The sequence below is a fragment of the Leptosomus discolor genome, chromosome 9, assembly GCF_034619465.1.
Source record: "Leptosomus discolor isolate bLepDis1 chromosome 9, bLepDis1.hap2, whole genome shotgun sequence".
Taxonomy (NCBI): domain Eukaryota; kingdom Metazoa; phylum Chordata; class Aves; order Leptosomiformes; family Leptosomidae; genus Leptosomus; species Leptosomus discolor.
In genome coordinates, this window is record NC_141399.1 from 10,985,370 (window position 1) to 11,009,759 (window position 24,390).

Here is a 24,390-nt window from a genome sequence, read left to right on the forward strand (position 1 = left end):
GGGCCTCCCCCCCGCCGTGCCACCTCGAAACCCCCCGCTGCTGCCCGCGCCCACCCCACAGCCCCCCCTCCCGGGGCTCCCAGCCGCCCCCCCTACCCAGCCCCGTTCCCGCCATCCCCGCCGCTCTCTCACCATAGAGTTCCTCTCCGCGCAGGCAGAGCGCACGCCTCCGCCGGCGACGCTCTAGCCCAACTTCCGGCCGCGGCCCGCCTGACCCCGGAAGCGCGGCCCAGCGGCGGCCGCACGTGTCCGCCCCGTCCCCTCCCCCCCCCGCAGCGGAGGTTTATTTTCTAAGAATCAATAGATTTTTTTTTCTTCCTTCAAAATAAATACAAACAACGTCCGAGCGCGGGGCCGGGCCCGGGGGTGGGGGGGCAACGCGGAGCAGGGGAGGGGTGGGGGGCGGCAGCCCCGGGGCGAGGCGGCGGCCAGAACAACATCCCGGAGAGCCGCGGGCTGGGGGAGCGGGCACCGGGAATGTGAGAGTGAGGAGGGAGGGAGGGAGCGAGGGGCACGGGGGGGCCGCCCCTCCAGCCCCCCCCCCCGTCCCCCGGTGGGTGCAGACCAGCTGCACGGGGGGGGGGGGGGGGTGTGTTTCCCCGAGCCCCGTTTGCCCTGAGATACGGCGGCGGCGGCGGCGGGGCGGGGCTGGGTGGCGGCGGCTCAGTCGCTCTCGCTGGAGTCGCTGCTCTGCTCGCCCTGCACCTTGTTGCGGTGCTGCATGGCACGGTGGTAGGCGATCTGCACCGACTTGCGGATGTTGGACTTGCGGCCCTCCAGCATCTTCTCCTTGTCCAGGTCCTGGTTCACCCCCAGAGGCACCAGCTTCGTCCGCGGCAACCACTGCCTGCGGGGAGCGGGGGGCCACCTCGTTTGAGGGTTACAATCGTCTCCGGGCACCCACCTGCCCGCCCACCCAAGCCCCCGGCCTTACCAAGTGCGCTTGTTGTCGAAGAAGAGGACAAGGTAGAGGTGCTCGCGTGCTTCCTGAGTCATCTGCTCCCCCAGCTTCAGCACCTCCAGGGGGGGCACGGGGATGGGGACACCATGGTGGAACATGCCTTCCCGCGGCATCTTGGGGTCGATGATCTGCCGAGGGGAGCGGGACAAGGCTGAGAGGGGAACGGGGAACCCCCAGCGCCGCTCTGTGGGAAGTGAGGGCGGGGGGACACACACACATGTGGGTTTGGGAGCGGGAGCATGCAGCCAGCGGTACTCACCAGCGCCGGGTAGGAGGGGTAACCCCGGCACTTGGCCCACACCAGGTCCAGGGCATCCAGGGAGGAATCCTCATCCTCAGAGAGCCATCCTGCACCGCGCCCCATGCCCTTGCGCACCACTGTGCCAGAGGAGAGGGGAGTCACCGCGTGTCCTCCCCCCACGCGGCTGCACCGCTGCGCGGCCGCGGTACTTACTGCCGTGCCCCACGCCTCGCCCCGTGCCCACGGAGTAGGACTCGTTCTCTGTCCCCGACGTGTCCTCACTGCTGTCCTCCGGAAAGTTCACCCGGGAGAAGGAGGGTTTCCCTCTGCCCTGCTTGGAGGGCGTCGTGCTGTGGAGAGGGAGCAGAGCTGTCAGTAGGAGCCATGATAAGCTTCCAGAAACCGCTTTCGAAAAGGAGGGGGGCACACCAGGGCTTGTGGGGTCCAACCACCGGCCTTGGCACTGGGAAGGACTTGGCAGGGGTACTGGGAAGGAAGGTGGGATGGTGCTTCTGCCAGGGCGCTGGCCGGACCCTCACCCAGTTTCACCCAGAGGGTGTGCACTGACGCGACTTAGAGGCGCAGGCGGGAGCCTGCTGGAAGGGCCGGTGCTGGAGCAGCCGCTGTGCCAGGAGGGAATTCCCCGTTCATGCTCCCTACTAGCCCTGTGCTGTACACTCGCACCTTCAGGTTTTACGTTAAAAAAAGGCACAAAACTCGCCGCTTTCCAGGGTTTAGCTAACAGCAGCCGGGCCGCAGGAGGGTGAACGAGACTGGTACCACCAAACAGGCTCCTCGTCTGGCAGCTCCAGGCTGAGAGCCACCCACTGCCACCCCGGGCAGCATCGGTGCCACCAGAGCCAGGCCAGGGCCGGTACCTGGTACGGTCTGAGGCGGCACTGCTGCTGCTGCTGCTGCTGGACTCCGAGTCAGAGCTGCTCCGGGGGAGATTGCAGTCGTTGCGGTACACCAGGAAGCTCTTCTTCACTGGCTGGTTCCCGCTGCTGAAACCGTTGGCCGGCAGGTCTGCAAAACACCCCGCCAGGAGAGCGTTACCACCGCGTGGGACCCCCGCCACGCGCTCCCGGCAGGGCCGCAGCCGTCCGGCTGTGCAGGGGGGGCTGCTGCACCCACCCATGGGAGCGTCTTCGGTGGACTTATAGCTGTCACTGTCCGAGCTGGAGCTGGGGCGCGGGCTTCGCCCTCGCTTCCTCTGCCGCTGGGAGGACCCCATTATTGGGAGCTGGGGGGGTCCGATGGGGCTGTTCCCGTGCCCGGGAGTGATCTGGCTGTCTCGATTCTTCGGGGGGCGTCCTGGACGTTTTGGAGGGCCTGCAGTTTTAGGGTTCTTCTTGGAGAAGAGCACTGAGGTCCTCCTGCCAACTTCATGTGCTGGGGTGGAAGAAGAATTGGGACCCAGACCTGGAAGAGGGAGAAGAAGGTGTCACCTGCAGCCCATGGGATGTGGCAGGGACCACACAGCAGTGGCATCAAGGAACAGCTTCATTTCTCAGGAGCGTTATCTCGGAAGATTCTCCCTCCCAAGCTTTGCCATGCCTGCACCCTCAGCGTCAAATTATCCAGTCTGCTGACCGTAAAAGCTAGATGGGGATATCAAAGAACACTCCACCAGCCAGGGACGCCCTCCTTTCTCCCAGGCACCAACCTCACAGAAACAGAAGTCAAGAACAGGAAGCAAGCAGGAATAAACCTTTCCCACGACACGCAGCACCTGAGAAGCTCCACTGCACCCTTCAAAGACAAAGGCCCTAAAACGCTCCCTGCTTGCAGAAAAGCCTGCTTTTCCCGGTGCCCAGGAGGGCAGGGCTGGGACACAGAGGTGGCAAACCTCCTGTGTCACCTGGCAGCTCTGCCTGGAGCTTTCACTGTGCTCCCCACGGAGCCCAGCTCAGCATCTCCGTCCAGGAGACCAGGGAGCTGGCGGCTGGCCCGGGAGGGTGTTTGGAGCTCGGCAGTCAGTGCTGCTGCAACTCCCTCCCGTGCCCCCAAGCAGGGAGGGACACCGATGGCAGCCTGCTCCGTAACGTCCCTAGAGACACCAGGCAGCACAGCAGAGCTGGCAGGGCCTGGCAGGAGGAGACAATCCATCTCATGCCCCACGTGTCACAGCTGGGACTCTCAGTCTCTGGAATGACATCCAGTTGCTCGGCCGCAGGGGAGGCGAGCTCACCAGGTGAACGCTGACCGCAGCTGCGAACGCCAGCGACCTGCCGACCCTCCCAGAGGCCAACTGGGGCTGCTCCAGACGCAGGAGGTGGCCTCCTTCGGCTGCCAGTCCCCCCCTGCTTGGCTGGCACGGCTCACTGCAAACTACGCACTGCTGGGGCACTGTCAGATGGGCGCACCGGGAGGGAGCCCAGGGAGGCGCAGAGGTTGTACTCCACAGCCACCCCTACAGGAGGCACTACGGGAAACGAGGGACCCCCACAGGGGAGTGGGAGATAAGGGGCTGTCCCCTGAGAGGCCATCTGCCCTGCTCCCAAGGAGGAGCAAAGAGCAGGGCTGTGCCAGGAGCTGCTCGCAAGTCCCTCCTGCCTCGGGAGGCACCTGACAAGGCGGCCTCTGCCCCAGCCAAGCCTGCCCAGAGGTGGTTCTCCACCACTCCCCAGACCCGGCAGCGCTCTGGAGGGCCCAGTACCTTTGCCAGTCTCCTGGCTGCTGCTCTCTTCTGCAGCGCTGTCTGTCTGCAGGTCCTTCTCGCAGGGGTTGTGCGACTGCAGGACTCCCCTGGCAGAGGAGCCGTGCCGCTCCAGCCCGTCTCGGCCCAAGTCCCGCGGGTGAGCAAGTTTCCGCCGCAGGATTGTGATTTCCTTCTTGATCATCTTGGCCCGGCGGGACCGTCCTATGGTCTGTTTGCCAGCATTGACCTCATCCAGCCGCTCCAGCAGAATCTTTAGCTGCTCCTCCAAGGGCAGGTGCTTCTGATTCTCTGAGAGCAGCAGCCGCACGTCCTCTGGGGGAACAAAGGGAAGCCGATGGGTGAAGAAGTCAGGAACTCTTTGGAGCTCCTCTGCCTGAAAGGGCGTGGTGCAGTCCAGGTTCCCTGCTGGCGGGAAGTAGCTGACATGGTACCAAACGCCTGTGAACATGGTAAGTTACCCTAAAAAGCCTGCAGCAGGAGCCCTGTGGGAAGCACGCCAGTTGGGACTAGTGGGGAAAGAAGGCCGATCAGCAGCTTGGAGAATATCAGGGTTCCCATCAGCTGGGGCAAGGACACAGCAGGAAAAACAAAGGCCATCTTAACAGGCACAACAAGAGTCAAAGGGATCCTGAAGCATTACAGAGCAGGGAAGTTCCCCTGTCTGAGCCCGTCCCATGCTGGAGCAGGGAGAGGGGGGGACACTAAAAGGATCCTTCTCTGACAAGCTGTTCCTGGTGGTGCTCTCCACTGCCCAGAGACAAGTAGAACTACAACCACGGAGCCAGTGAGATCTGGCTGAGGGGTATCAGGAGCTGTGCAGCAGCCAGCAAAGCCTGCAGCTGGGGAGAGAGGGGGAAGCACACAGCTCTGAGCAGGGGGAGTCAGCCCTTCTAGCTGGGCAGCACAGCAGGAGCCTCAGCAGCTCACAGCCAGTGCCGGGGACAGGGTGAGAGACAGTACCCCTGACGCTGGCCAGGGAGGTCATGTCCCAGGCAGCCCCCTGCTGTGACCAAGAGGAGGACGAGGGACCAAGGGACCGGCAGGACATCCACTGCCTAGACCCAGCCTCAAGGGGCCGATAGGCACCTGGCTAGCAAAGCCTCCCCCACTGGGAGCGGGGACACACAGCCCAGGCGTCCGACAACCTCCCGTGGGAGGCAGCTCGAACAGAGCCCCGGGTGCCCTGACTCCGCCGGAACAGGGCATGAGTACCCACCGTCCTCGATGTCTTGGACCTGAGCCTCTTCCACCGTTACACAGTGGGGGAAGTGCATGCCTGTCTCAAAGTCAATGCCCATCTTCTCCGCCTGCCGACGAGCCTGCCGGAGAACGGCGCCTCCCTGCTCCCGCAGACGGATGGCTGCCCGGTAGAAGATTGTGTCTTTGGCATTGTATTTCAAACAGTTGTTGATAATTAGGTTGAAATCTTCCTCAAAGTCATCAAAATTCAGATAGCGATAGGCTTCCAGGTTTTGTTTCATTGTCTGAAAATCCATCGGCTTCTTGATGTGATCCAGGTAGTCTGGGACCTGCACGAGGAAAGAGGCAGAGCTAAGAGCCCGGCGCCACCAGTTAGCATTACCTGCTCCAAGAAAACAGTCGTTAGAGGAAATCAGGTACCGCTCCCTGCGTTCTGCCCAAATGCACATCGGGGAATGCCGTCTGCTTTTGCAGCTTGAGGCACAGTAACGCCTCCGGACTAGGGAGCCCATGTGCTGTGCTCAACCTGTTAGAGCAGATACGCACTCGGAAGCGTTTTTACGGCTCCGGCGCACACGCCAGCATCCCGTCCTCTCCTCCTGTCTGTGGGCAGCTGGGTATGCTACACGGCATTGCCCGGGGGAGGAAGCTGCCAGCGCAGCCCCCGGGGGCGAGGGTGAGTGCAGTAGGTAAAACAAAACCATCCAGGCAGCAGCAATGGCTGCAGGTGGGACCGTGCAGCCTTCCTGCCCAGCTCTGCCGAGACACTTCCGTGCCGACCTGCTGCCAGAGCCGTGCAGAGCCAGCACGGCCTTTCCCCACCTCCCCAGGTGGGGGCTGGACAGTGTCAGGAACCATTTCCCTTGCCCCCAGCAGTGACAGTCTGGGGGTCAAACCCGTTTTTGTGCTGTGCTCGGTCTGTCACCTAGCAGAGGCCTTCACGAGAGGACAGGTAAGAGCGTGCTGCCTGCCAAGGGCCGGCATTCTGCCTTACCCAGCAGGAATCCCCAGCCTCTCACAGACACTGGGGAGTCACCAGCAAGATGCGCAGAGGACGAGCCAAGCGCTGGGCTGCTGGCCGGCACCAGCTCAGCTGCTCTGCGTTTGGCTCACCCAGGAGGGGCACTGCTGCACACTCACCCCCCTTGGGTGAGCGGTGCTGGGATTGTGAGCCAGCACCAGGCTGCGCGGGGGAGCCCCCGGACCAGAGGGCGCCCCGGGCAGCCCTTGGCACAAGCAAGGGACAAGTTCGAGTGAAGTAGAAATCTGGGGGAGGGGGTTCTTACTTCGTAGATTTCTGTTACCTCAGACAGAGGGACCGGCTCGCTGAAGATGTTGCCCGTGTCTTTCTCCTGCAGCTGCTCAAGTGTCTTGCGGAGGAGGATGAGGAAGGGGGTCAGCTGCATTTCCAGGGCCACCTGCTGCACTTTGATCTGAAACACAGCAACGGAGCCAGGCTGAGCCCTGGGCCCAGCAGCAGGGACAGGCCCCAGGGAGCAGCGGCACAGTCCTGCGGGACGACACCTCTCCTCATGCGAGGGGCAGGGACTGCCCCTCACCCCCGGCGTCACACCAGCTCCAGCACCTGCGTCCCACCTCAGCCTGGCAGAGCAGCCACCTTTGCTCAGAGCCCCCGGGGCAGGGCGCAGCACGGCTGAGGGGACCCCCGCGCTCGCCCTACGGCACTCTAAAGAGCCCATGCTCCTGCCCACCCCAGCAGCTCCCCAAGGAGGGGCAAACAATCGTTACCGTCTCTCTCTTGAGCTTCTCCCGCTTGCGTATCAGCTCCACCAGCAAGCGTGCACGCTCTAGGTCATGGCGGAGGCGCTGCCATGACTTCAGCTGCTCCTTCAGGGCCCAGTTCTTATCCTCAGTGTCTCTCTGCAGGAACATCAGAGACGATGAGCAGATAGGAGATGCCTTCCCATCTCTGCCTTCCTGACCGTGTCCCTGGCAAAGGGAACCGGCATGCCTGACCCGCTGGTTCAGCAAAGGTCCTGGTTCTCTTGTTGTAACCTAGGCACGTGGCTCAGAAACAGTCCGACCTCTGGGCAGAGCTGAATACCCGCTCCTTGGTCACCAAGCCCTTAGGATGCCAGGAGGCGGACATCCCAAGCCTCTGGAAATACTCCTCCTAACACAACCAACTGCCTGCAGCTGCCCAAGAGCAGAGATCAACAATCAAGGGTCTGTGCTGCTGCTCAGAGCTCCAGTGAAGGGCAACAGGGCAAAAAGGGAACACAGCTCTGGTTGCTTTCACTTCTGGAGCACCAAAATAAAGCCTACTTTTATTCTGCCGTAGACAAAGATGAGCAGAAGCAGTCTCAACTCTTCTCCAGCAAATAAGAGGGGGCAAAGGCAGGAGAAATCCCTGCCCAATCACAGTCTTCAAAGGGCTCAGAAAGAAAGATTTAGAGCTCAGACAGGGAGCCAGAAGAAAAACCTTCCTCTCTGGCACCAGACACTTCACATCTGTGAAGCGCTGACTAAGGGCTGAGGCAGACAGTGGGCTGGAAGCAGCACCCACAAGGAGTGCTCCTGGAGCGGTTTCAGAAACTCGAAGTGAGGCCTTGGTTCCTTCCAGACTGTTTCTGGAGCTCTCCGGCCATCTCTCTCAACACTCACTGACACGGCAGCCCCAAACTAGAGCCATTTCGGACAGGTCTGCCATCGCCACCGGCCAAACGCGGGCACAAGGAAGGAGCTAACTTCGGCGTGGCAGCATGAGAGGGCAGGATTCCCTTCCCGTGGCAGGCCGCCAGCAGCGTCACTGCCTGGCGAATCTCCGGATGCCGAGAGCGGAGGAGAAGGTGAAGCAGCAAAAGCAGCTGGGGCTGCCCTTCCCTGACCCGGGAGCTTGTACCGCCGGCCCCCGTTCTGCGCCTGCAGGCACCGCATGCAGCAAAGGCTTTGAGCCCGCGGCTCCGACGGCGCAGGAAGCACGCCGGATTCCCAAGCAAGCAGGATTCCCTGCAGCGCCCCAACGAGCCGCCCTTACCTGGTCGCAGTTTCTTTGTGACTGCAAGTGTGTCTGAAGGCGGCGGAGCAGGGGGACACCGTTTCGGGACTGTCTCTTCAGAGTCCAGTAGCTGTGCAGCCTCTGCATGAACTGGCTCTTCCTCTGGATGGTTAAGCGGTTTGTAATCTTACTGAGCCTGAAGAAGGGAGAGGAACCACAGACCCCATCAACAAGGCACGCCTGGCCGCTGCAGGAGAAGCCCTGGCTGGGGGGGATGTAGCAGCAAGGAGAGCAGCTGAGAAGCTCCTCGGGCAGAAAACACCCTTTCCCATGGCAGGAATTGCTGTAACACCAAGTCATGCAGGGCAGCTGCCCCTCACCCCCAAGTCAATCACAATGGAGAACGCCAGGAAACATCCAGCCTTGCCTCTCCAAAATGGACTTTTCCTTTCTACCTCCTGCCAACTCTTGGGCAAAAGCCTGGGGCAGGCTGCACCGGGTCGGGGTACAACACAGCCGTATCAGGGGCCTTTAACAGCTCCCACAGTCCCTGAGACTGCGAGCATTACAGCGCTCCTATCCCAAAACCATTATTTACCTGGCAGAGGGCCACTTGCTGTGACAAAGGCCCTGGTCAAACGTTACCAGACAAACACGAGCCCCAGGGAGCCTGTAACTTGACCAAAACCTGGCAAAGCATGAGCAGGGAACAGGAGGCACAAGCACAACAGAGCTGCTATCCGAGCTAATGAAGGACTACCCTAAAGAGCCCAGAACACCACAAAAGGGATTTTCCTACTCTCTACAACAGCAGAAAGCCTGGAGGGGCTGGGACAGCCTCATTCAGCAAAGCTGGACAGAGATGCCCTGCTAGTGGGGAGCCGAAGGGACGAACTCCCAGCATCTCCACGCCTCTTTGCAGGGGATGATCCGACCTGCATCAGCCCTGGCTGAAGGGGCTGGGAAGAGCAGCCTCCTGTGCCATCGCCGGCCAAGCGCAGCTCCCACAGGAAGACATTTGGCATTCTGGCAACAGCCCTTGAAGAATAATTAATCCCAACAGGAAGGCCTGGGGAGAGGTTAACAGCTTCTAGCTCAGTGTGGGTTTCGCCGCAAGCGCAACGACAGCAGCAAGAGCCTACGACCCACCTGCCAACGCGTCCACACATAAGAAAAGAAGCTCCGAGCAAGCCCCGAGCGAGCAAAAACATACAGTCAGGTCACAAAGAGACCGTGGCAAAAAGCCAGCAGCCTCGTAGCAGAGACCTGCCTCCACAAGTCACCAGAACGCTGCCCAGAGAGCAATGCCCACAGCTGCTGCGTGCTCCCCTCCAACCACAGGGGAGATAGCCTTGAGGGTCTGCAGGGAAGTGGCGGTCCCATGTCCCTGCGCTGTCACAGCCGCACTCAGCGGGCCAGCAGGTACGGACGGCGCCAGGGTGTCACGGGGTTACGCCCCCGGCACAGCTCCCACCGCTGGGAGGAGGAGGAGGAGGAGGAGGACAGCTCAGCAGCTCAGGGGGGGTGGCTCACAACCACGAAGGCAAATGCTTCCGTGCCCAACCAGCGCCTCAGCTGGGTGATGCCTGCTGCAGGGTGACAGCAAGATCCAAAACCGCCCTAAGACGCTTCCATGTGCTTCTGCACGCTGCCGAGGACACCCAGCATTATAAACTACACTGACAAAAATTCTGGCAAGGCTCTTGGATGCTCTTGTTTCAGGATTTGCTGGTGTGCAAACAGCCAGCCCAACGATCAGACCAGAGCAAGACACACAGCAGCTACACCTGCAATTACCGGGTGTTTGTGTCTTCCTGTGAGCACTCAGGGTCAGGACACGACACAACTGCGACCCCTTGGCAAGGCCTCAGGTACCGTCCCGACATCACCTGCCATGCCCTCGTGCTGTGAACCTCACGACAGTCGCGCCCCTCGGCAGGCAGGAGTCCTGGCCCTCTCCAGCCACCCCTGGCAGGCAGCTGTGCCGAGGCTCCTTGCGCCCCGCTGCCGCCCAGCCCCGCTCCCACAGGCAGCACCGAGGCAGAGCTGCTGCCTGCGACCGGCACAAAGCGCTGAGGAAGCCCAGCAAGGGGTAAGCGGTTGCTGGGATGGATGAGCTGTGTTCAGCAGGGCACAGGGATCCTGACACAAGACCTCTCCGCTCCAGAGCCAAAACAACCCCCGGGGTTAGCCCATTTCCCAGGCCTGAATTGCTCCCACGCTTCCCTCTTCTCCCCAGCACAGCCCCAGGAGAAAATAAACCTCGGCAGAAAGGAGAGCAGCCCCCTCCTCCCTTCCCGGTTTACTCCAGTGCCTGAGGTCAGTGCAACAGGAAAGGAGCGCTGGGAACCCCCAGCTGCTTCCTGACCTGTCCGGCCAAGTTCGTTCTCTGCCGTCAAACTAACAGCAGCTATTTCCTGCCCCACCGAGGGCCCAGACTGCCTTTGCGGGGCAGCACATCGCCCTGCCTCTCCACAGGACTGCCAGAGGAAACCACCAACAGCCCGCTGCGAGAACAAAGCGGAAAGTACCTGTGCGAAAAGCTAAGGAGAGGAGCGAGGTAACGCCCACGTGGAAAGCGGGACACGAGGCACGGAGCAAGGGAGACATTTCTCCACAGCCCAGGGAGGGAGGCGGGTCGTACCTGTGTGGGGGGATGCAGGGCACAGAAACCACGGGCGCTGCGGCTCGCTTCTCCGCTAGGATCTTCCGTGCCTTCTTCATCTTGATCCTAGACTTGGCCTTTGCTTTTTTGACTTTCTCAGAGCTCCAGCCCTTCCCCTCCTCCTCCTCCTCCTCGTCCTCCTCTTCCCCCTCGCTGTGGGAGAGGGCGGGAAGCCTGCGCACGGAGCCCGGCGGCGTGTGGATGTCACAGTAGGCAGTTTTGCGCACGCTGAAGGAGGTACCGTTGGCCCCCGTCTCCCGGACGGGCTCCATCTTCATGTACAGCCCGGCCTGCTGGGCACAGGTGACGTGGAAGGCGGTGTAGCAGTTGGCTTTGTGACACTGGATGCAAGCCCCGGAGCCGCGCTGCTTGCAAATGTAACAGGTCAGCTTCCAGCGCGCGGGCGGGATGTGCTCAATGCTGTCGATGGGCTCCAGGAAGACGGTGTTGGCAAAGCACACCTCCGGGATCCAGAGGGCACAGACCACGTGTGCCCAGCGCCCGTCGTCCGTCTGCTTGAAGGCCCCCCCCTTGTTTGGGCAGAGGGCACAGTCCACGGCTCGCGAGGGCGACTGCAGGCACCGTCTGCAGAGCCACTGTCCCTCCGGGATGTAGGGCACCCCGTAGCACTCCTGATGCACGGCCAGGTTGCACATGTCGCAGAAGAGGATGACGTTGCTGTTCTGACACTCCCCGTCGTTGCAGATGCAACAGACGGCATCCTCATCCACCAAGGCGTTTGGATCCCCCTTGTTGTGGCTCTCAAAGTAGGACTCCTTCTCCAGCCGGTCCATCAGGTACTCAAAGATCTCCTGAGGAATGGGACTCACGCCTTCGGTCTTCCGCCGCTCGTTCATGATGTCCAGCCAGATGTAATCTTCCTCGTCCATGTCGTATTCCACCTCCTCATCCAGCTCTTCTGCTGACTTCTCAATGTACCTGGAAAGACAGCACGGGAGGGTGAGGGCACAGCTGGTGGGGGCTCGTAGCTGCCAAACCCTAATTCCCACAGGCCACGGCTGAGCGAACGTTTAAACGCTACAGCCAAGCCGTATGTTAAACAAAAAAAAACCCAGGGATGAGGCAGGAACGTGAAGAAAGCAGCACCCTGAGCAGTGCAGCAGCACAACACCGCACTGGGCACGACACAGACAAAACAACACTCGTCTAATGGGCGAGCTACAGGCCTTGGAGACTCATCAGTGTAAGCCGGGAGCCTGCACGAGACACCGAGCGGGTGCCAGATGCTCTGGAGACAGCAGCTTCGTGCCCAAGACACAACAGCAACCAGGTGCGGAGGCACCACGTTTCCTTAATTCTAGTGAGGGTGGCTGCGCCCCTTTCTCTTTCACTCCCACTTCTGGGTGAGGGGATGTTATTTAGAGGGAAAAGCTGGAACCCCAAGATTGCTGCTCCAGTGACTGATGGAAACGGCCCCTCCGTCATCGCAGCGAGCGGCACCGCAGACACCTCAGGGGAAGGTTTCTTTTCTAACACCCTGACACAAAATAACGTCATTATCCCATCCCTGGAACACAGTGCTGGTTTCTCGGGGCGTGTATGACTAGGATGGCCAGGGTGGCCACACAAGCATTACTTTGGTTCAGTATTAACTCCCTGCTTGAGGTATTTCTTTGGGCCACTGCACTCACCAAACCACTCATGGAAAACTGTAGGACAATAAAGAGAATTAAGCCCACAAACAGACACATCTTACAGGTACACCTTGGTGCCAGGGGGCTCTAGAGCTGTCCCAGTATACTTCCAAAGAGCAGTATGGAAGGTAGAAGGAAGATTCTTTTTTTGTTACGATTGTATGTGCTGTCCCAGCAAGGAAAGAGTGCAGCAATCAAACTGCCAGCAATCACCTAAGCAGCAACCGAGAGCTCTGTGGGCACATGGACCTCTCAAAACCGGGGTGTGACACCAGACAGAGCTCCGAGAGCCTAAAGTCACAGGACAGCCAGCTCCACGGGACCCGGGAGAGGCAGACAGAGGCCATTTCCACAAGCCACGGACAAGCTGCCTGCACAGAGCAGGGCCAATTCCGCCTCCAGACCCAGGGCAGAGCCAGAGCTGCCTGGGAGCCACCTCGCGCCCCGACCATGGACAATACCTGTAGTAGGAGGTGGGCCGAGGCGGGGCATCGGGGGTGTCCTGCTCCAGCTCCCGGTACACCACCTCGGGGAGCTTGGGGGTGGTACCAGCCGAGGCGTTGTGGTGATGGTGGTTGGAGTCCTTGCGCTTCTCCTTGTTCTTGTGCTTGCCGGATTTGGGCGGGACGCTCTGGGTCTCCGTGTTCTCCTTATTGCTGCCATTCTCAGGCACCTCCTCGGGAACCTCCTCGTCCTCGGACACCACGTCGAGGTTATCGAAGATGCTGATGCGATGGACGCGGCCGTGCAGGTCCACCTCCACCATGCGCTGGGCCTGGGCGTAGGTCATCACCTCACGGCCCGGTGACTGGGATGTCTCGGAGGGGCTGGGCGACTGCTTGTTGGCGGCGCGGGCCTGGCGCCCCTTCTTCTTGTGCTTGCGGAGGGGGGTGTGCTGGGGCGGGGGGGGGTTGTCGTGGTCATAGTGGTAGAGGTGGTACTCGATCCCGCTGTAGCTCTTGTAGATCTTGCGGCAGGTGCCCACCGGACACTCGTAGGGGGGTTTGGTGGCCCGCAGGTTGTGGCAGAAGGTCTTCACGTCGAAATCTACGCCCATGGCGTCGCCCGCCCAAGCGGGGCTGAGGGGGGCTGAGGCGAGCCCAGGCCCACGCCGGGCCCCCCGCCCCGCCGCCCCCTCCCCGGGCCCCGGCGGTGGCGGTGGCCCACCCGGCCTCCTCTCCCTCCCCTCCCTCCAGCGGCGCTCACCGGCCCCGGGGCCGCGCTCAGCGGGCGGGCGCGGGCGGCGGCTCCATGGGCGGCGGCGGCGGCGGCGGCGGGCCCGGGCCGGGCCGCAACAATGGAGGCTGCGGCGGCGGCGGCGCCTGGCGCGGGGCGGCCGCTGGGTAAAGCGCCGCGCCGCCCTTAGCAACCGCACTTTCGGCACGGCCGGGCCGGGCTCTGGGGGGAGAGCGGGGGCGGCGGGGCGGGCAGGGGCGGCGGAGGGGACGGCGGGAGCGGGGAGGTCCCGGGAAGGCCGGCGGGGGCCGGGCCGCGCCACGCCGCTCCGACGGAGGCGAATCTGCCGCTCGGAATCACAGGCACCGCGAGGCAGCCCCGCCCCGCCCCGGCCCTCCCTCCGTCCCCCGGCACCGGCACCGGCACGGCAGCGGGCCCGGTTGGAGCAGTTTATTTACAGTCGGTAATGCGGTACAAGAACCCCGCCTGCCCTCCCGCCGAGCCGCCCCGGCACCCCCGGGCTGCGGGGGCAGAGCCCCGCCGAGGGCAGGCCGTGGGGCGGGCAGGCAGGCAGGCCGGCACCGGGGCGTCGGGGCACCGGAGCCGGAGGACCGGGGTGCTGGCGCTGGGCTGAGCGGCAGGGTGCAGGCAGGAGTGGGGTGCAGGCAGGAACGGGGCACAGGCAGGAGCGGGGTGAAGCCCCCTGCCTCAAGGAGCCGGTGGGGCCGGGACCCCTGGTATGCACCTGGCCCCAGGGTCAGCCTCCTCCGTGGAGCCCACGCCATGGCCCCCCAACAGCCTGTGCCCAGAGGCCGGCCCTGCCCGCGCTGCTGAGGGACAGTACAGTCCGAGCCAGCACCGCCATGGCGGGACATGGCGGCTGGGGACGTCCAGCCCCGTGGTCTCGCTGCCAGAAGAGGAGGGTCCCAGCCCTGTTGTTCTCCAGCCGCAGCAGCCGGTTATCGCCCTTGGTGGGGGCCACATCTCCGTGGTTAAGCCCCAGCCATCGGCAGAAGAAAGGTGACACGTGTCCTCACCCCACCGGCCGGCCCCACAGCCCGTGGAGGAGCTACTGGGGGTCCGCCCGGCGGGGCTTGATGTCGCGGGTCTTCATGTAGGAGAGCAGCTGCTCGGGGATCTCGGCCAGCACGTCCTTGGCCAGGCGGGCCATGCTCAGCACCTGGTTCCCCGAGTCATCCACGTAATCCCGAAACGGCACAAACTTAGAGGGAAAGAAGTTTGCAGCCCGGTTGGAAACAACCCTGTGGCTGCAGGGGTCAGCGAGAGGCTGAGCATCTCTCACCCGTGGTGGGACCAGGCTTAATGCTAGTGTTACCTGTACAATGTCCCTCTCGGCGTAGCGTCCCCGGGAAGATACCCGTACCTCGTCACCATCCAGCTCCTCCATGGCTGGGGGTGACAGCCGGTGTCACCGAGCCTCGGTGGGGTGGCCACCGGGGACGGAAACACCATCCCTGGTGTCCCCAAGCCCCAACTCACCCTCAAACTCAGCCGGACCCACTCCCACGATGATGATGGACATGGGCAAGGCGGAAGCCTGTGAAGCAGAGGCAGGGTGGCAGCTGGGGCATCACCCAGGACTGGGTGAACTCATGGCGACGAGGGTTCACTCACGGTGACGATGGCTTCCTTGGTCTGCAGCATGTCAGAGATGACGCCATCAGTGATGATGAGGAGGACGTGGTACTGTGAGCCATCGGTCACCTGGGCAGCCGCTCTACGGGGACAAGGGATGGGGTCTCTCCAGCAGCCCCACTGGTGTAGGGCAGCCAGCCCTGCTGTGGGACAGCTAGTATTTGGGGACAGAGTCCCCCGGTGCTCACCCAGCCACCTGGTTGATGACGGGGGCAAAGTTGGTGGGACCGTAGAGCTGGACAGTGCGCAGGCTCTGGAGGTAGGACTCCAGCACACCCTCGATGCCGGCGCAGCTGGGGTTGTCCACGTTGTTGTTCTGAGGGACAGGGACAGGCACTTGGAGGGGGACCATGGCTTCTGGCTTTCTGCCCCGGGCTGCAGGATGCCGGGGCAGGATGCGACCAGGGTGCTTCCCTCCCGCTGCCAAGCTGCTGTGGGCACCCCCATCCCGGTGTTCCCCCCCCACCCCAGGGCTCACCAGGGGGAACTGGTGGGAGATCTTGCCGTCGGGTGGGAGTTTGGCACCGAAGCCGTAGGCGGGGAAGAGCTTGTCGCTGTCATAGTCCTGGATGATCTCCCCCACCGCCTTCAGCGCCAGGGCGTAGGCGCTCAGCTGGTAGGGGCTCGCGTAGTGCAGCGAGGTGGGCTGCGATGGCATCCCTGCGGCACAGTGCCCATCGGCAACCGCCCCATGGCCGGCCCCACGGCTGCACCGACGGGGAACCCCCCCTGCACCGGCTGCACTTACCGTTGGAGGCCGTGAAGTCGATGGCGACGGTGAAGTTCAGCTGCGTCCTTGGGGGGAGAGCGAGGGAGGCTGCCGGCCCCACGGCGCAGGGGTGCTGCCTTCCAGCCCCACGGCGTGGTGTGTGTCCGCCCCTGCCCCGGGACCCATCACCTGGGCCCCCCCTTCCCCACCCAGCACCCCACAGCTTGGGGCTGCCATCCTGCACCCCTTCCCCAGCCCCACCGCACCCTCACCACCCCCAGGCTGCACCTGCACCGTCACTGCCGTCCTCACCCTGAGACCCCCATCCGTGGGGGGGTCTCAGGGAGCTGGGGGGCACTCGGCCCCCCACTCACCCGCCCCGAATGTAGTCAACGAAGGTGAATTCGGACTCAACGGAGAAGGAGAGCAGAGTCACCTGCAGGCACAGCGGGGGGTCAGACCCTGACCCCCTTCCCCCAGCAGGCACAGGGGGGTGTCAGACCCGGCCCCCCACAGACAGGAGCCTCAGGGGTGCCCCAGCCCCACTCACGGTGCCAGAGTTCACGTATTTCTTCTTCTTGCATTTCTTCCTGGGGTTCAGCACCTGCAGGTGCAGGGGCAGGTTGGACCTGGCATGGGGTGCCCTCAGGCCCCCCACCGTGGCCCGCCACCCTACCTCGTACACCGTGAACTGGCTCTGCGCTCGGGAGAGCTCCCGGTAGCTGGTGGCAAACTCCCCAATGAAGTCATGGCTGCAGGAGGAGCACGGGATTGGTGTGGCCAGGCACCCCGATGAGGGGCACCCCGATGTCCCTGCCACCCCATGGGAACAGCCTCACCTCCCGTCCCGGTCCCAGTCGTACACATCTATCTTCACCGTCCTGAAAGCGAAGGTGGGCAGAGGGTGAGCCGCTGGCCTGGCTGGTATGGCCACCCCAGCCCCTCTGATTTGGGGACACCCAGCCCCGCAGCCCACCCCGCAGCAAGCACCCTGCCTGCCAGCCGCCTGCCCGGCCCACGCCTCTGCCGGGAGGGAAGCGGGAAATTTGGGTCACGGTGGGGGCCCTGGAAAGGAGGGGGATGCCTTTATGTAATTTGGGTTGCAAAAGAAGAAAAAAAAAACCAATAAGGACCCAATTTTGAGCTGCCTGCCACTGCAGGGCCCAACCTGTGAAGAGATGCTCATACCCTGCACTGGCCCCACAGCTGCCCCTGTCCCCGTCCCCATACCGGTCGTAGTCGCCGTTGCAGAGGGCGCGCACGGGGATGGTGAAGGGCTGCCACACCGGGTTGAGCGTGTTCTTCACCACCTCTGTCTTATGGCAGATGGTGAAGCTGTGGGGACAGGACAGGGTCGAGGCACGCTGTACGGTGACACCAGCACCCTGCCCACCCCGCCGGGCCCCCGTGCTCACGTGCCATCCTCGTTGCTGCGGTAGAAGACGAGGAAGGGGTCAGATTTTCCGAAGAAGTCCTTCTTGTCCAGCTTGTTGGCGCACAGCTGCATTGTGACGATGTCCTGGGGACAGGGACCATCACCACCGGCCACCTCCTCATCCCTGGCCCCGGCAGCTGCCCACGCCGGGGGGACCATGCAGCCCCCACCTCACCGGTGTCGGCACATGGGCACTCACCCGGCAGTTGCTCAGCTCCTCGGCCAGCAGCAGGATGGTCCCACACCGCTTCCCTGGGACCCCCCTGGGACCAGAGGTGCTGGGTCAGCTTGGGGACAAGGAGGACAGGACAGGGGCAGGAGGTGGGGTTGGGGCTCATGCCCAATGGCTGGTGCTTGGCAGCATGACCGGTGTCCCCAGAAGGGGACATGTAGGGAGGGGTCCCATGGGGCGGGTGGCTGGGGACACGGTGTGGGACCCCCACCTCTCCCTGCCACAGGGTGTGACTCACGTGAGGGCTCTCTCCAGGCGGCCCCGCTGGGACCCAATCACCTCCCCCAGTGCCACGAACGCCTGCCCCAGGAAGTCCTGCACCCCAAGCACAGCATGTCAGACCCTGGGGGTTCCTGCCACAGCCCCCCATACCCGCCCTTTGCCCTCCCAATGTGCCTATGGGACCTACAGCCACCCAGCCCCAGGGCCACCCCAAGTACCCTGAACGCATCCTGTGCCCCGGGAGCCACCCCTCTGCCCAGGACCCATCCTGCACCCGCCAGGACCACCCCAGGTGCCCACTCCATGTGCTCTGGGCCCACCCTGTGCCCCCTGGGCCCTCCCACAGCCCTGGACCCACCCTGTCCCCCAAGAGCCACCCCATGTGCCCTGGACCCATCCCTCCAGAGCCACCTTGCATGCCCTGAACCCATCCAGCACCCTTCGGGCCACCCTACACCCGTACCCATTCTGCACCCCCAAAGCCGCCCCTGTGGTGTGCCTTGGCCTCATCCTGCACCCTGTCCCACCAGGCATCCCCACAAGGGATGGGTTCCCGGGCCATAGCAGGGGCTGGTGCATAGCTGGCACCTACCTTCTGCCAGTCCCCATGGGGCACGGAGAGATGGAGAGTGGGTTAGAGCCCTCTGAGGGGCACCTGTACCCCCCCCCCAACAGCACCCATACAGGCCATGGCCTCAGGGTGCCCCACCAGGGTGTCACACTGGGGCATCACCACGCATCCCCCCAGCATGGGCTGTGCTCACCTGCTTTAAAATGGAGCAGCTCTTGGAGTCCACGTTGTAGCTGGTGGTGGGAGAGCAGAGCCCTGAGCAGGTGAACGCAGGGGTGCCCTGGCACACAGCCCTGCTTCCCTGCCCGTCTGGGCTTTTTTCCACTGTATCCTTATTTATCATCATTATTTATCATCCTTATTTATTATCATCATTTATTACCGACTTGGCACTTTGTTCCACCCCGAGCGGGGCCGAGCCCTTCCCCAGCCATCCTACTCACACGTCGAAGCGGAGGTTTTGCTTCTCCTCGAAGTAGTAGTCGAGGACAAACTTGCGGACAAAGTCGGGGTTCAGGGTGTTGTCGATCACCTCGGTGCGCCCAAACTGTGTGGAGAGGGGTGAGGGCAGGCCCCCCCCCGGACCCCTCCCGATCGCAGCTGCCCTGGCATTAATCCCAGTGGGGGATTAGCGCTGCTGGTGGGGCCAGATCATTAGCGTGGACGCAGAGGGATCATTAGTGTGGACGTGAGTGGCCATATGGGCCTGTTTAACCCGGCCGGGGATTAGCCAGGAGCAGGGACACAGGAGGTGGCAGCACCCCTGACACGGGGCTGGGAGCCTCCCCAGGCACCTGGCAAGAGGGGCTGAGCTTACCTCCTTCCACTCGCTGCTCCCTGAGCCCTGCACGAAGAGGACCACCACTGCGGAGAGAGGAGCAGAGCCAGGCTGCTGTGCCATGTCTGTACCATGCTGTGCCCGTGCCGTGCCATGCCGTGCCCCCTGCCCAGCCCTGCCACCCACCTGGGTCAGACTTGGAGAAGGTGTCCATGTCCAGCAGGTTCCTGGGGGGAAAGACCCAGGTGTGAGCCACCCTGGATGCCACCCACCCAGCCCCACAGCGGGTCCCCACGTTCCTCTCCCTGATCATGGGACAGCACCATGCCAGAAGGCTGTGCTGGCACCCGGGGCCAAGAGCCCCGGCACTCTGAGGTGACACGCTTGCTCCCACCGCAAGGTTCGGTGGGACAGCAGGGCGAGCAGGGAGCAGCATCTCTAGTGCTGACGATGATTGAACATGACAGGGAACCCATTTAGAAGATGAAACCTTTCCCTGTGCCGCCGGCGCCGGCTGAGTGCCCGCCGCACCCCGTCAGCAGGAGCGTGGCTAATGGCGGGGCGCAGAAGTGAGAAGAAAGGAGACACTTGGAGCAAGGGCTGGGCAGCTGGCGGGGACCAGCTCTGTGCCCTCGACACAGCCACCGGCAGAGCGATTGATAGTCATCTTGTGCACGGTGTGACACCGGAAAGTGCTGGGGGCTGCCACCGGCTCCGCTGGGATCCTTTCCACACAGGGTGGGCTGAGGCGTGGCTGGGGGCTGCAGGGCTCAGCCAGCTCTCCTGGCCCCAGCACGCAGGGCAGAGACTCCCCCCGCCAGGGTCCTGAATGGGGCTGAGCCCTTGGGGGGCTGCGAAGCCGAAGCCTGACCCTGCCCTGGGCCATCTCCAGGAGTGAACCCCAGCCCCTACCCCGAGTTGCCAGGCCCCACAGCCCCTCTGCCTGCTGCCCAGAGGGGCTGGCAGGGTAGGCAGGGGCTCAGCCACAGGGAGGGGGCACGGCAGCCCCTGGCCCAGACTGGAGTTTGGAGGGCTCGGGGATGTGCCAGAGCTGCCTACCCGGGGCAGGGGGCTTTGTGGGGCCAGCTGCAGGCCTTCCCTCACCCCCCGGCATAGGGATGCTGCTGCCCGGGAGGCCACGGGTGCTGATCCCTGCGGGCAGGACCCCCCGGCCGTGGGCGACGAGGGCAGCGGTGCCTCTGCCGGGCTAAATTTAACCACCGACAGACCGGCTCAGCAGCCGCCGCTTGCCCCGCGGACCCCGTCGGCAGCCAGAGGCACCGAGCAGCCCCTCTCCCGCAGCCCCCGTCCCGCCGTGGCCCCACGCTGACCCATCCCGGCCCTGCTGCCCCGCACGGGGGTCGCGGAGCCGGGCGGAGCCGGGCAGCCCCCGCCCAGCACCGGCACCCCGCGCCTCGCCAGCATCACCCCGAGCGGGGCCGTCCCTCACCCCGACCCTGGGTAAGGGCAGCGGGTCCCTCCAAGCAGCCGCGCCGCGGAGCTGTGCCCGGTGCCGGTATCCCCCGGGACCCGGCGGAGGGGACAGGACCTCTCCCCGAGGGTGGCAGCTGGGTAGAGGGGCGTTGGGGACACGCCGTGGCACCGAGCGGTACCCGGGGAGCGAGGGGGACCCCCCCCGGCCCCCGGGACTGACCGGCGAACAGCGGGATGCTTCGGGACACGGGCACCCCGCAGCGCATCTCCGTGCGTTTCGCACCCACCCGAGTCCGGGCACCGGCCCCCGCCCGTTCCCCCGCCCCACTCCCAGCTCACCGGCAGGACACGGTGAGCTCCACCTTGGTGCCCGGCACGCTGCCGGCCGCCGGTTCCAGCGCTCCCGGAGACGCCATCCCCGCCCGGGCGCCGCCGCTGCTCCGCGCCGCCTCCTCCCGCGCCGCCGAGGCGGGCGCGCCCGGGGGCGGGCACGGCACGGCACGGCACGGCTCGGCTCAGGCACGGGCACGGCGACACCGGCCCCGCCGGCAGCGCCGCCCTGGGCACCGGGGGGCTCAGCCCCGGGGACCAGCACGACCCGCGACGGCTCAGCCCCGGGACCGCGTCCCGGCACGGCGAGGGGCTGCCTCAGTCCCGGGCTCCCGGCGCGGCTCGGCTCGGCTCAGCCCACCCCACCGGGACCTCCCGTCCGGGGCTATGGACTCCGCTCCGCTCCCCAGCCCGGTGCGGTAGAGGCTCAACCCCGACTCCCGCCCCGCCGAGGGGCTCCCTCCCGGTCCCGGCTCCGTGCTATTTCGATGCCGCCGCTCCTGGAGCGTGGGCCGGGCTATTTATAGCGAGCGGCGCCCCCGGCAGAGCGACTCCCGCCGCCGCCGCCGCCCCCCCGGTTCAGCCCCGCCGCCCGCCTCCCCCCGCCCGCAGCCCAGACAGGAGGCAGGAGAGGGCACAGCTCGGGTGTCTTTACTGCAGAGACTTTGCTGCCAGAGCCCCCCGCGCTCCCCCAGCCCCGGGCAGGGGTGGGTGGCAGCGAGCGCTGGGTGCCACAGGTGCCCGCACCAGGAAAGGGGGTCCCGGGGCTGGGCTCGGGGGATTCAGCAGCCCCGGTTCTCCAACCAAGCTGTCAGGGAAGGCCACGCTCAGAGCGTGCTGCTGCCTCTCAGTCCCACGCCCCGCACAAACTGCTCCAGGAGGCCACCGATGGAGCCTGAGGGGCTGGGGGGCACAGCCTTCAGGCCGATGGTGCGGCTGTAGCTGGCCAGAAAGGTGGAACGCACTTCTTCCAGCCGGGACTCGCGGTCGCTCGCTGACACCAGCCTAGGAGAGAGAAGCGGGAGGTCAGCGACTGCAGCCATCAGTCTCCCCATCCCAGCTCTCACTCCTGACGGGGGGGAAGAGGCCGGCAGCAGGGCTGGGGCTCTGCCGGGCCGTGGTGCTCAGGGGGCTCCAGGAGCTGAGGAAGCACCGCTCCCAAAAGGCTCCAGCTAGAGCAGCTGGTGCCGCTGCCGCCCTGTCCAACCCAACCCAACGCTCTCCCATGGAGCCTCTTGCAGCCCCAGCCTCCTGCTCTCCCCTCAGTCTCCTCCTTCACCACCACCCCCCCAGTTTCTCCACGGTGTGCACGAGGCCATGGTTCATAGAGAAACTGCTGCTTTTGCCAAGTGGGTGCTGGCTGACGTCAGCCCCCGTGCCAGCTCCCTCCCCTCCTCGCACAGCGTTCCCAGATGGAGCCTGTCCACATGTGCCGTGCCTGGACAGTCACCTCCAACCTCTTTGTGACCATCTCTTGCTTCCACAGGCCCCAGCCTCTCATGCCTGTGGCAGCACAGACAGCTTTGGAGAAGGGAGGATGAGAGGGAGCAGACAAGGTGACAAAAGCCCCAAGGAGTGCTCCAGCCATGGAAAGAGCAGAGCTGAGCAGCGCTTTACGTCTGCTCCCCGGCCCGGCTGCTCTTTGCAGGCAGGAGGGCTACGTGCAGAGTAGGGCACGGCTTCCCCTGGGACCTGCTCTCCTCTCCAGCTGATCCATGCTCTTGGTTAGGGGCGGGGGGGACGAGAGCAGAGCAAAGGCGGTATTTCAGCTGAGGGAGCAGGGGAAAGCAAGAACAGGGTCCAGAGCAGCTGTTCCAAGGGCTCGAGCCTGAAACAGTCCTTGCTGCAGCGCCTCTGAGACGTGCCAGTGGTTCCCAGAGAGAATAAGATATTCCTCAAAGGTCACCCCAAGGGCACAGTGCGAACCTTCCCCATAAAAAATTCTCTTTAATCTCTCCAGCGCCTGGGCTGGCTATAAATTGGCACAGCTCATTTGAATGGAAGTGTTAACCACCCACAGCCAACAGCTTCGGTCCGGAAACAGCAGCAAGAGGATATGGTGGGAGGCCTATAAACAGCAAGCGATGCCGAGGCAGCCAACCAGGCCGCTGTTTACAGTGTCTGATAATAAAGAAAAGCCAGAGGGCAAAGGAAAAAGGCAACATATCTAAACACATTAAAAAGATGCTTTTTGGCAACCTAATTAGGACGTGTAACTCGCAAACCTGCTAGCATTAAAAATAAGCTACATGAAAGCAGGACTTACTTGCACCCGAGTGCTGTGATCTTAAATGTCACATGCAGAGGTAAGCGAGGGCGTGCAGCAGTTAGGTCCTGCATCTTCTGGCTCTCGTGCCTCTTCACAGGGCAAATGTTGTATTTAGACTCTTAGTTCTCTTTCATGGAGTGAGCATGCAGGGTCAAGCGGCCAGCCGCTGCCCAACACCAAGCCCTTCAGACCGCCTGCACCATTTCACTCCGACAGTTCGAAGAGGGAGGCAGGTCGTGCTTCCCTGCCAAATCCACAGCACTCTGCCCCGCTACACTTCCTACAGCCTGCCCGCTCGTCTGCAGCTTGGGGTGCAGGATGAGAGGAGGCTGTCAAAGCCCCAGCTCAAAGTAAGCCCTGACAAGCCCCACACAAGCACAAGAAGTAGGCTGTGAAAAGCGTACCTTCATCGAGCTGCTGCCAGCTGAGATGTAAAGTGGGAACTTAAATGGAATTTAATTTTCCAAAAACTCATACTGTGTTGGGCTGTGAAAAACTGGGATAAACCCACAATGGGCTCCTGAGCAAGCAGACCTGATGCGGAGCAGAGAGAGAGTGGAGGCCCTGGGTTAAGCTCAACACAACATCCTACAGAACTCTTCATCCCCTTCCACACAGCACCTAGTCCCAGCCCCCGAGCACCCCAGAGCTCTCGTCCAGAGCCGAACAGAGCAGAGCACTCACAGCATCTGCTGCACACCCAAGGGAGAGGCACCACCGCTGCTCCCCTCCCTTTGAACCTGTCTGTCCCAAGCAGCCGGACTCCAAACGGCAGGAGCCTAAGGCCTCAGCACAGGCAGACTCAGAGCTCAGCTTCAATTCACGCTTCTCTACTGAATTCCCTATTCTGACGTTAGATCCAACTCCAAGTGGAGCAACAACTCACTGGTGATCAGCAGCTGCCAAGCACAGCCCGGTTCAGGGCACAGTAAAGCAGTCACTAATTCAGATATCCATCCCTCAGTCCCCTCTGCTCCCTCACCCACCTCCAAACAACTGCAGGAGCCACTCAGCGTGTAATGAAAGGAGGAGAGCAAATCCTGGCCAGGCCACGTCCGACATCTCTCCTGATTTTTTTTTGATCTGCCAATTCATGGGTCTTGTAGCTTCACCGTGACTTGGGGGCAGCTGCTCTGCTTTGCTCAGTGACACAGCACACAGCCACATGAGAAGGTGAGCCAGAGCAGCTACTCTGTCTCACAGGAGATGTTGGTTTTCACATCGCTTGCCCTCTG

The 24,390-nt window shown here is 63.3% G+C and overlaps 3 protein-coding genes across 10 annotated transcripts in view; all 3 read right to left on the reverse strand.

The window, feature by feature from the left end:
- Nucleotides 1–663: 663 nt before the first annotated feature.
- On the reverse strand, nucleotides 664–13,400 carry BRPF1 (bromodomain and PHD finger containing 1). 7 transcript variants are annotated; one of them, XM_086469722.1, is made up of 13 exons: nucleotides 12,805–13,400; nucleotides 10,668–11,627; nucleotides 8,063–8,219; nucleotides 6,814–6,945; nucleotides 6,369–6,497; nucleotides 5,081–5,393; nucleotides 3,862–4,176; nucleotides 2,337–2,624; nucleotides 2,081–2,228; nucleotides 1,416–1,552; nucleotides 1,221–1,339; nucleotides 935–1,089; nucleotides 664–868 (listed from the first exon to the last, which is right to left on the reverse strand). In XM_086469722.1, the coding sequence occupies exons 1-13, from the start codon at nucleotides 13,398–13,400 to the stop codon at nucleotides 664–666; spliced, it is 3,654 nt and encodes a 1,217-aa protein (XP_086325848.1). The 7 variants fall into 7 exon arrangements, with proteins under 7 accessions (XP_086325848.1, XP_086325850.1, XP_086325849.1 ...); XM_086469724.1 differs by having other exon boundaries at nucleotides 664–847; nucleotides 6,351–6,497; XM_086469723.1 differs by having other exon boundaries at nucleotides 6,351–6,497.
- Nucleotides 13,401–14,588: 1,188 nt separating this feature from the next.
- Nucleotides 14,589–20,972, reverse strand: CPNE9 (copine family member 9). 2 transcript variants are annotated; one of them, XM_086469730.1, is made up of 20 exons: nucleotides 20,896–20,972; nucleotides 19,309–19,349; nucleotides 19,162–19,208; nucleotides 18,788–18,891; nucleotides 18,538–18,577; nucleotides 17,790–17,866; nucleotides 17,519–17,582; nucleotides 17,300–17,403; nucleotides 17,115–17,219; nucleotides 16,724–16,765; nucleotides 16,561–16,636; nucleotides 16,435–16,488; nucleotides 16,259–16,320; nucleotides 15,924–15,970; nucleotides 15,654–15,835; nucleotides 15,364–15,491; nucleotides 15,155–15,257; nucleotides 15,020–15,077; nucleotides 14,856–14,929; nucleotides 14,589–14,741 (listed from the first exon to the last, which is right to left on the reverse strand). In XM_086469730.1, exons 1-20 carry the CDS (start codon nucleotides 20,970–20,972, stop codon nucleotides 14,589–14,591), a joined length of 1,638 nt encoding a protein of 545 aa, XP_086325856.1. The 2 variants fall into 2 exon arrangements, with proteins under 2 accessions (XP_086325856.1, XP_086325855.1); XM_086469729.1 differs by having other exon boundaries at nucleotides 14,589–14,761; nucleotides 14,852–14,929.
- A 641-nt stretch (nucleotides 20,973–21,613) lies between these two features.
- MTMR14 (myotubularin related protein 14) overlaps nucleotides 21,614–24,390 on the reverse strand; it is a 33,156-nt gene continuing 30,379 nt past the window's right edge. The window contains exon 19 of the mRNA XM_086470603.1: nucleotides 21,614–21,891. Within this exon, the coding sequence (XP_086326729.1) occupies nucleotides 21,714–21,891 (178 nt within the window). The 3' untranslated portion in view covers nucleotides 21,614–21,713. The remainder of the gene's footprint in view (nucleotides 21,892–24,390) is intronic.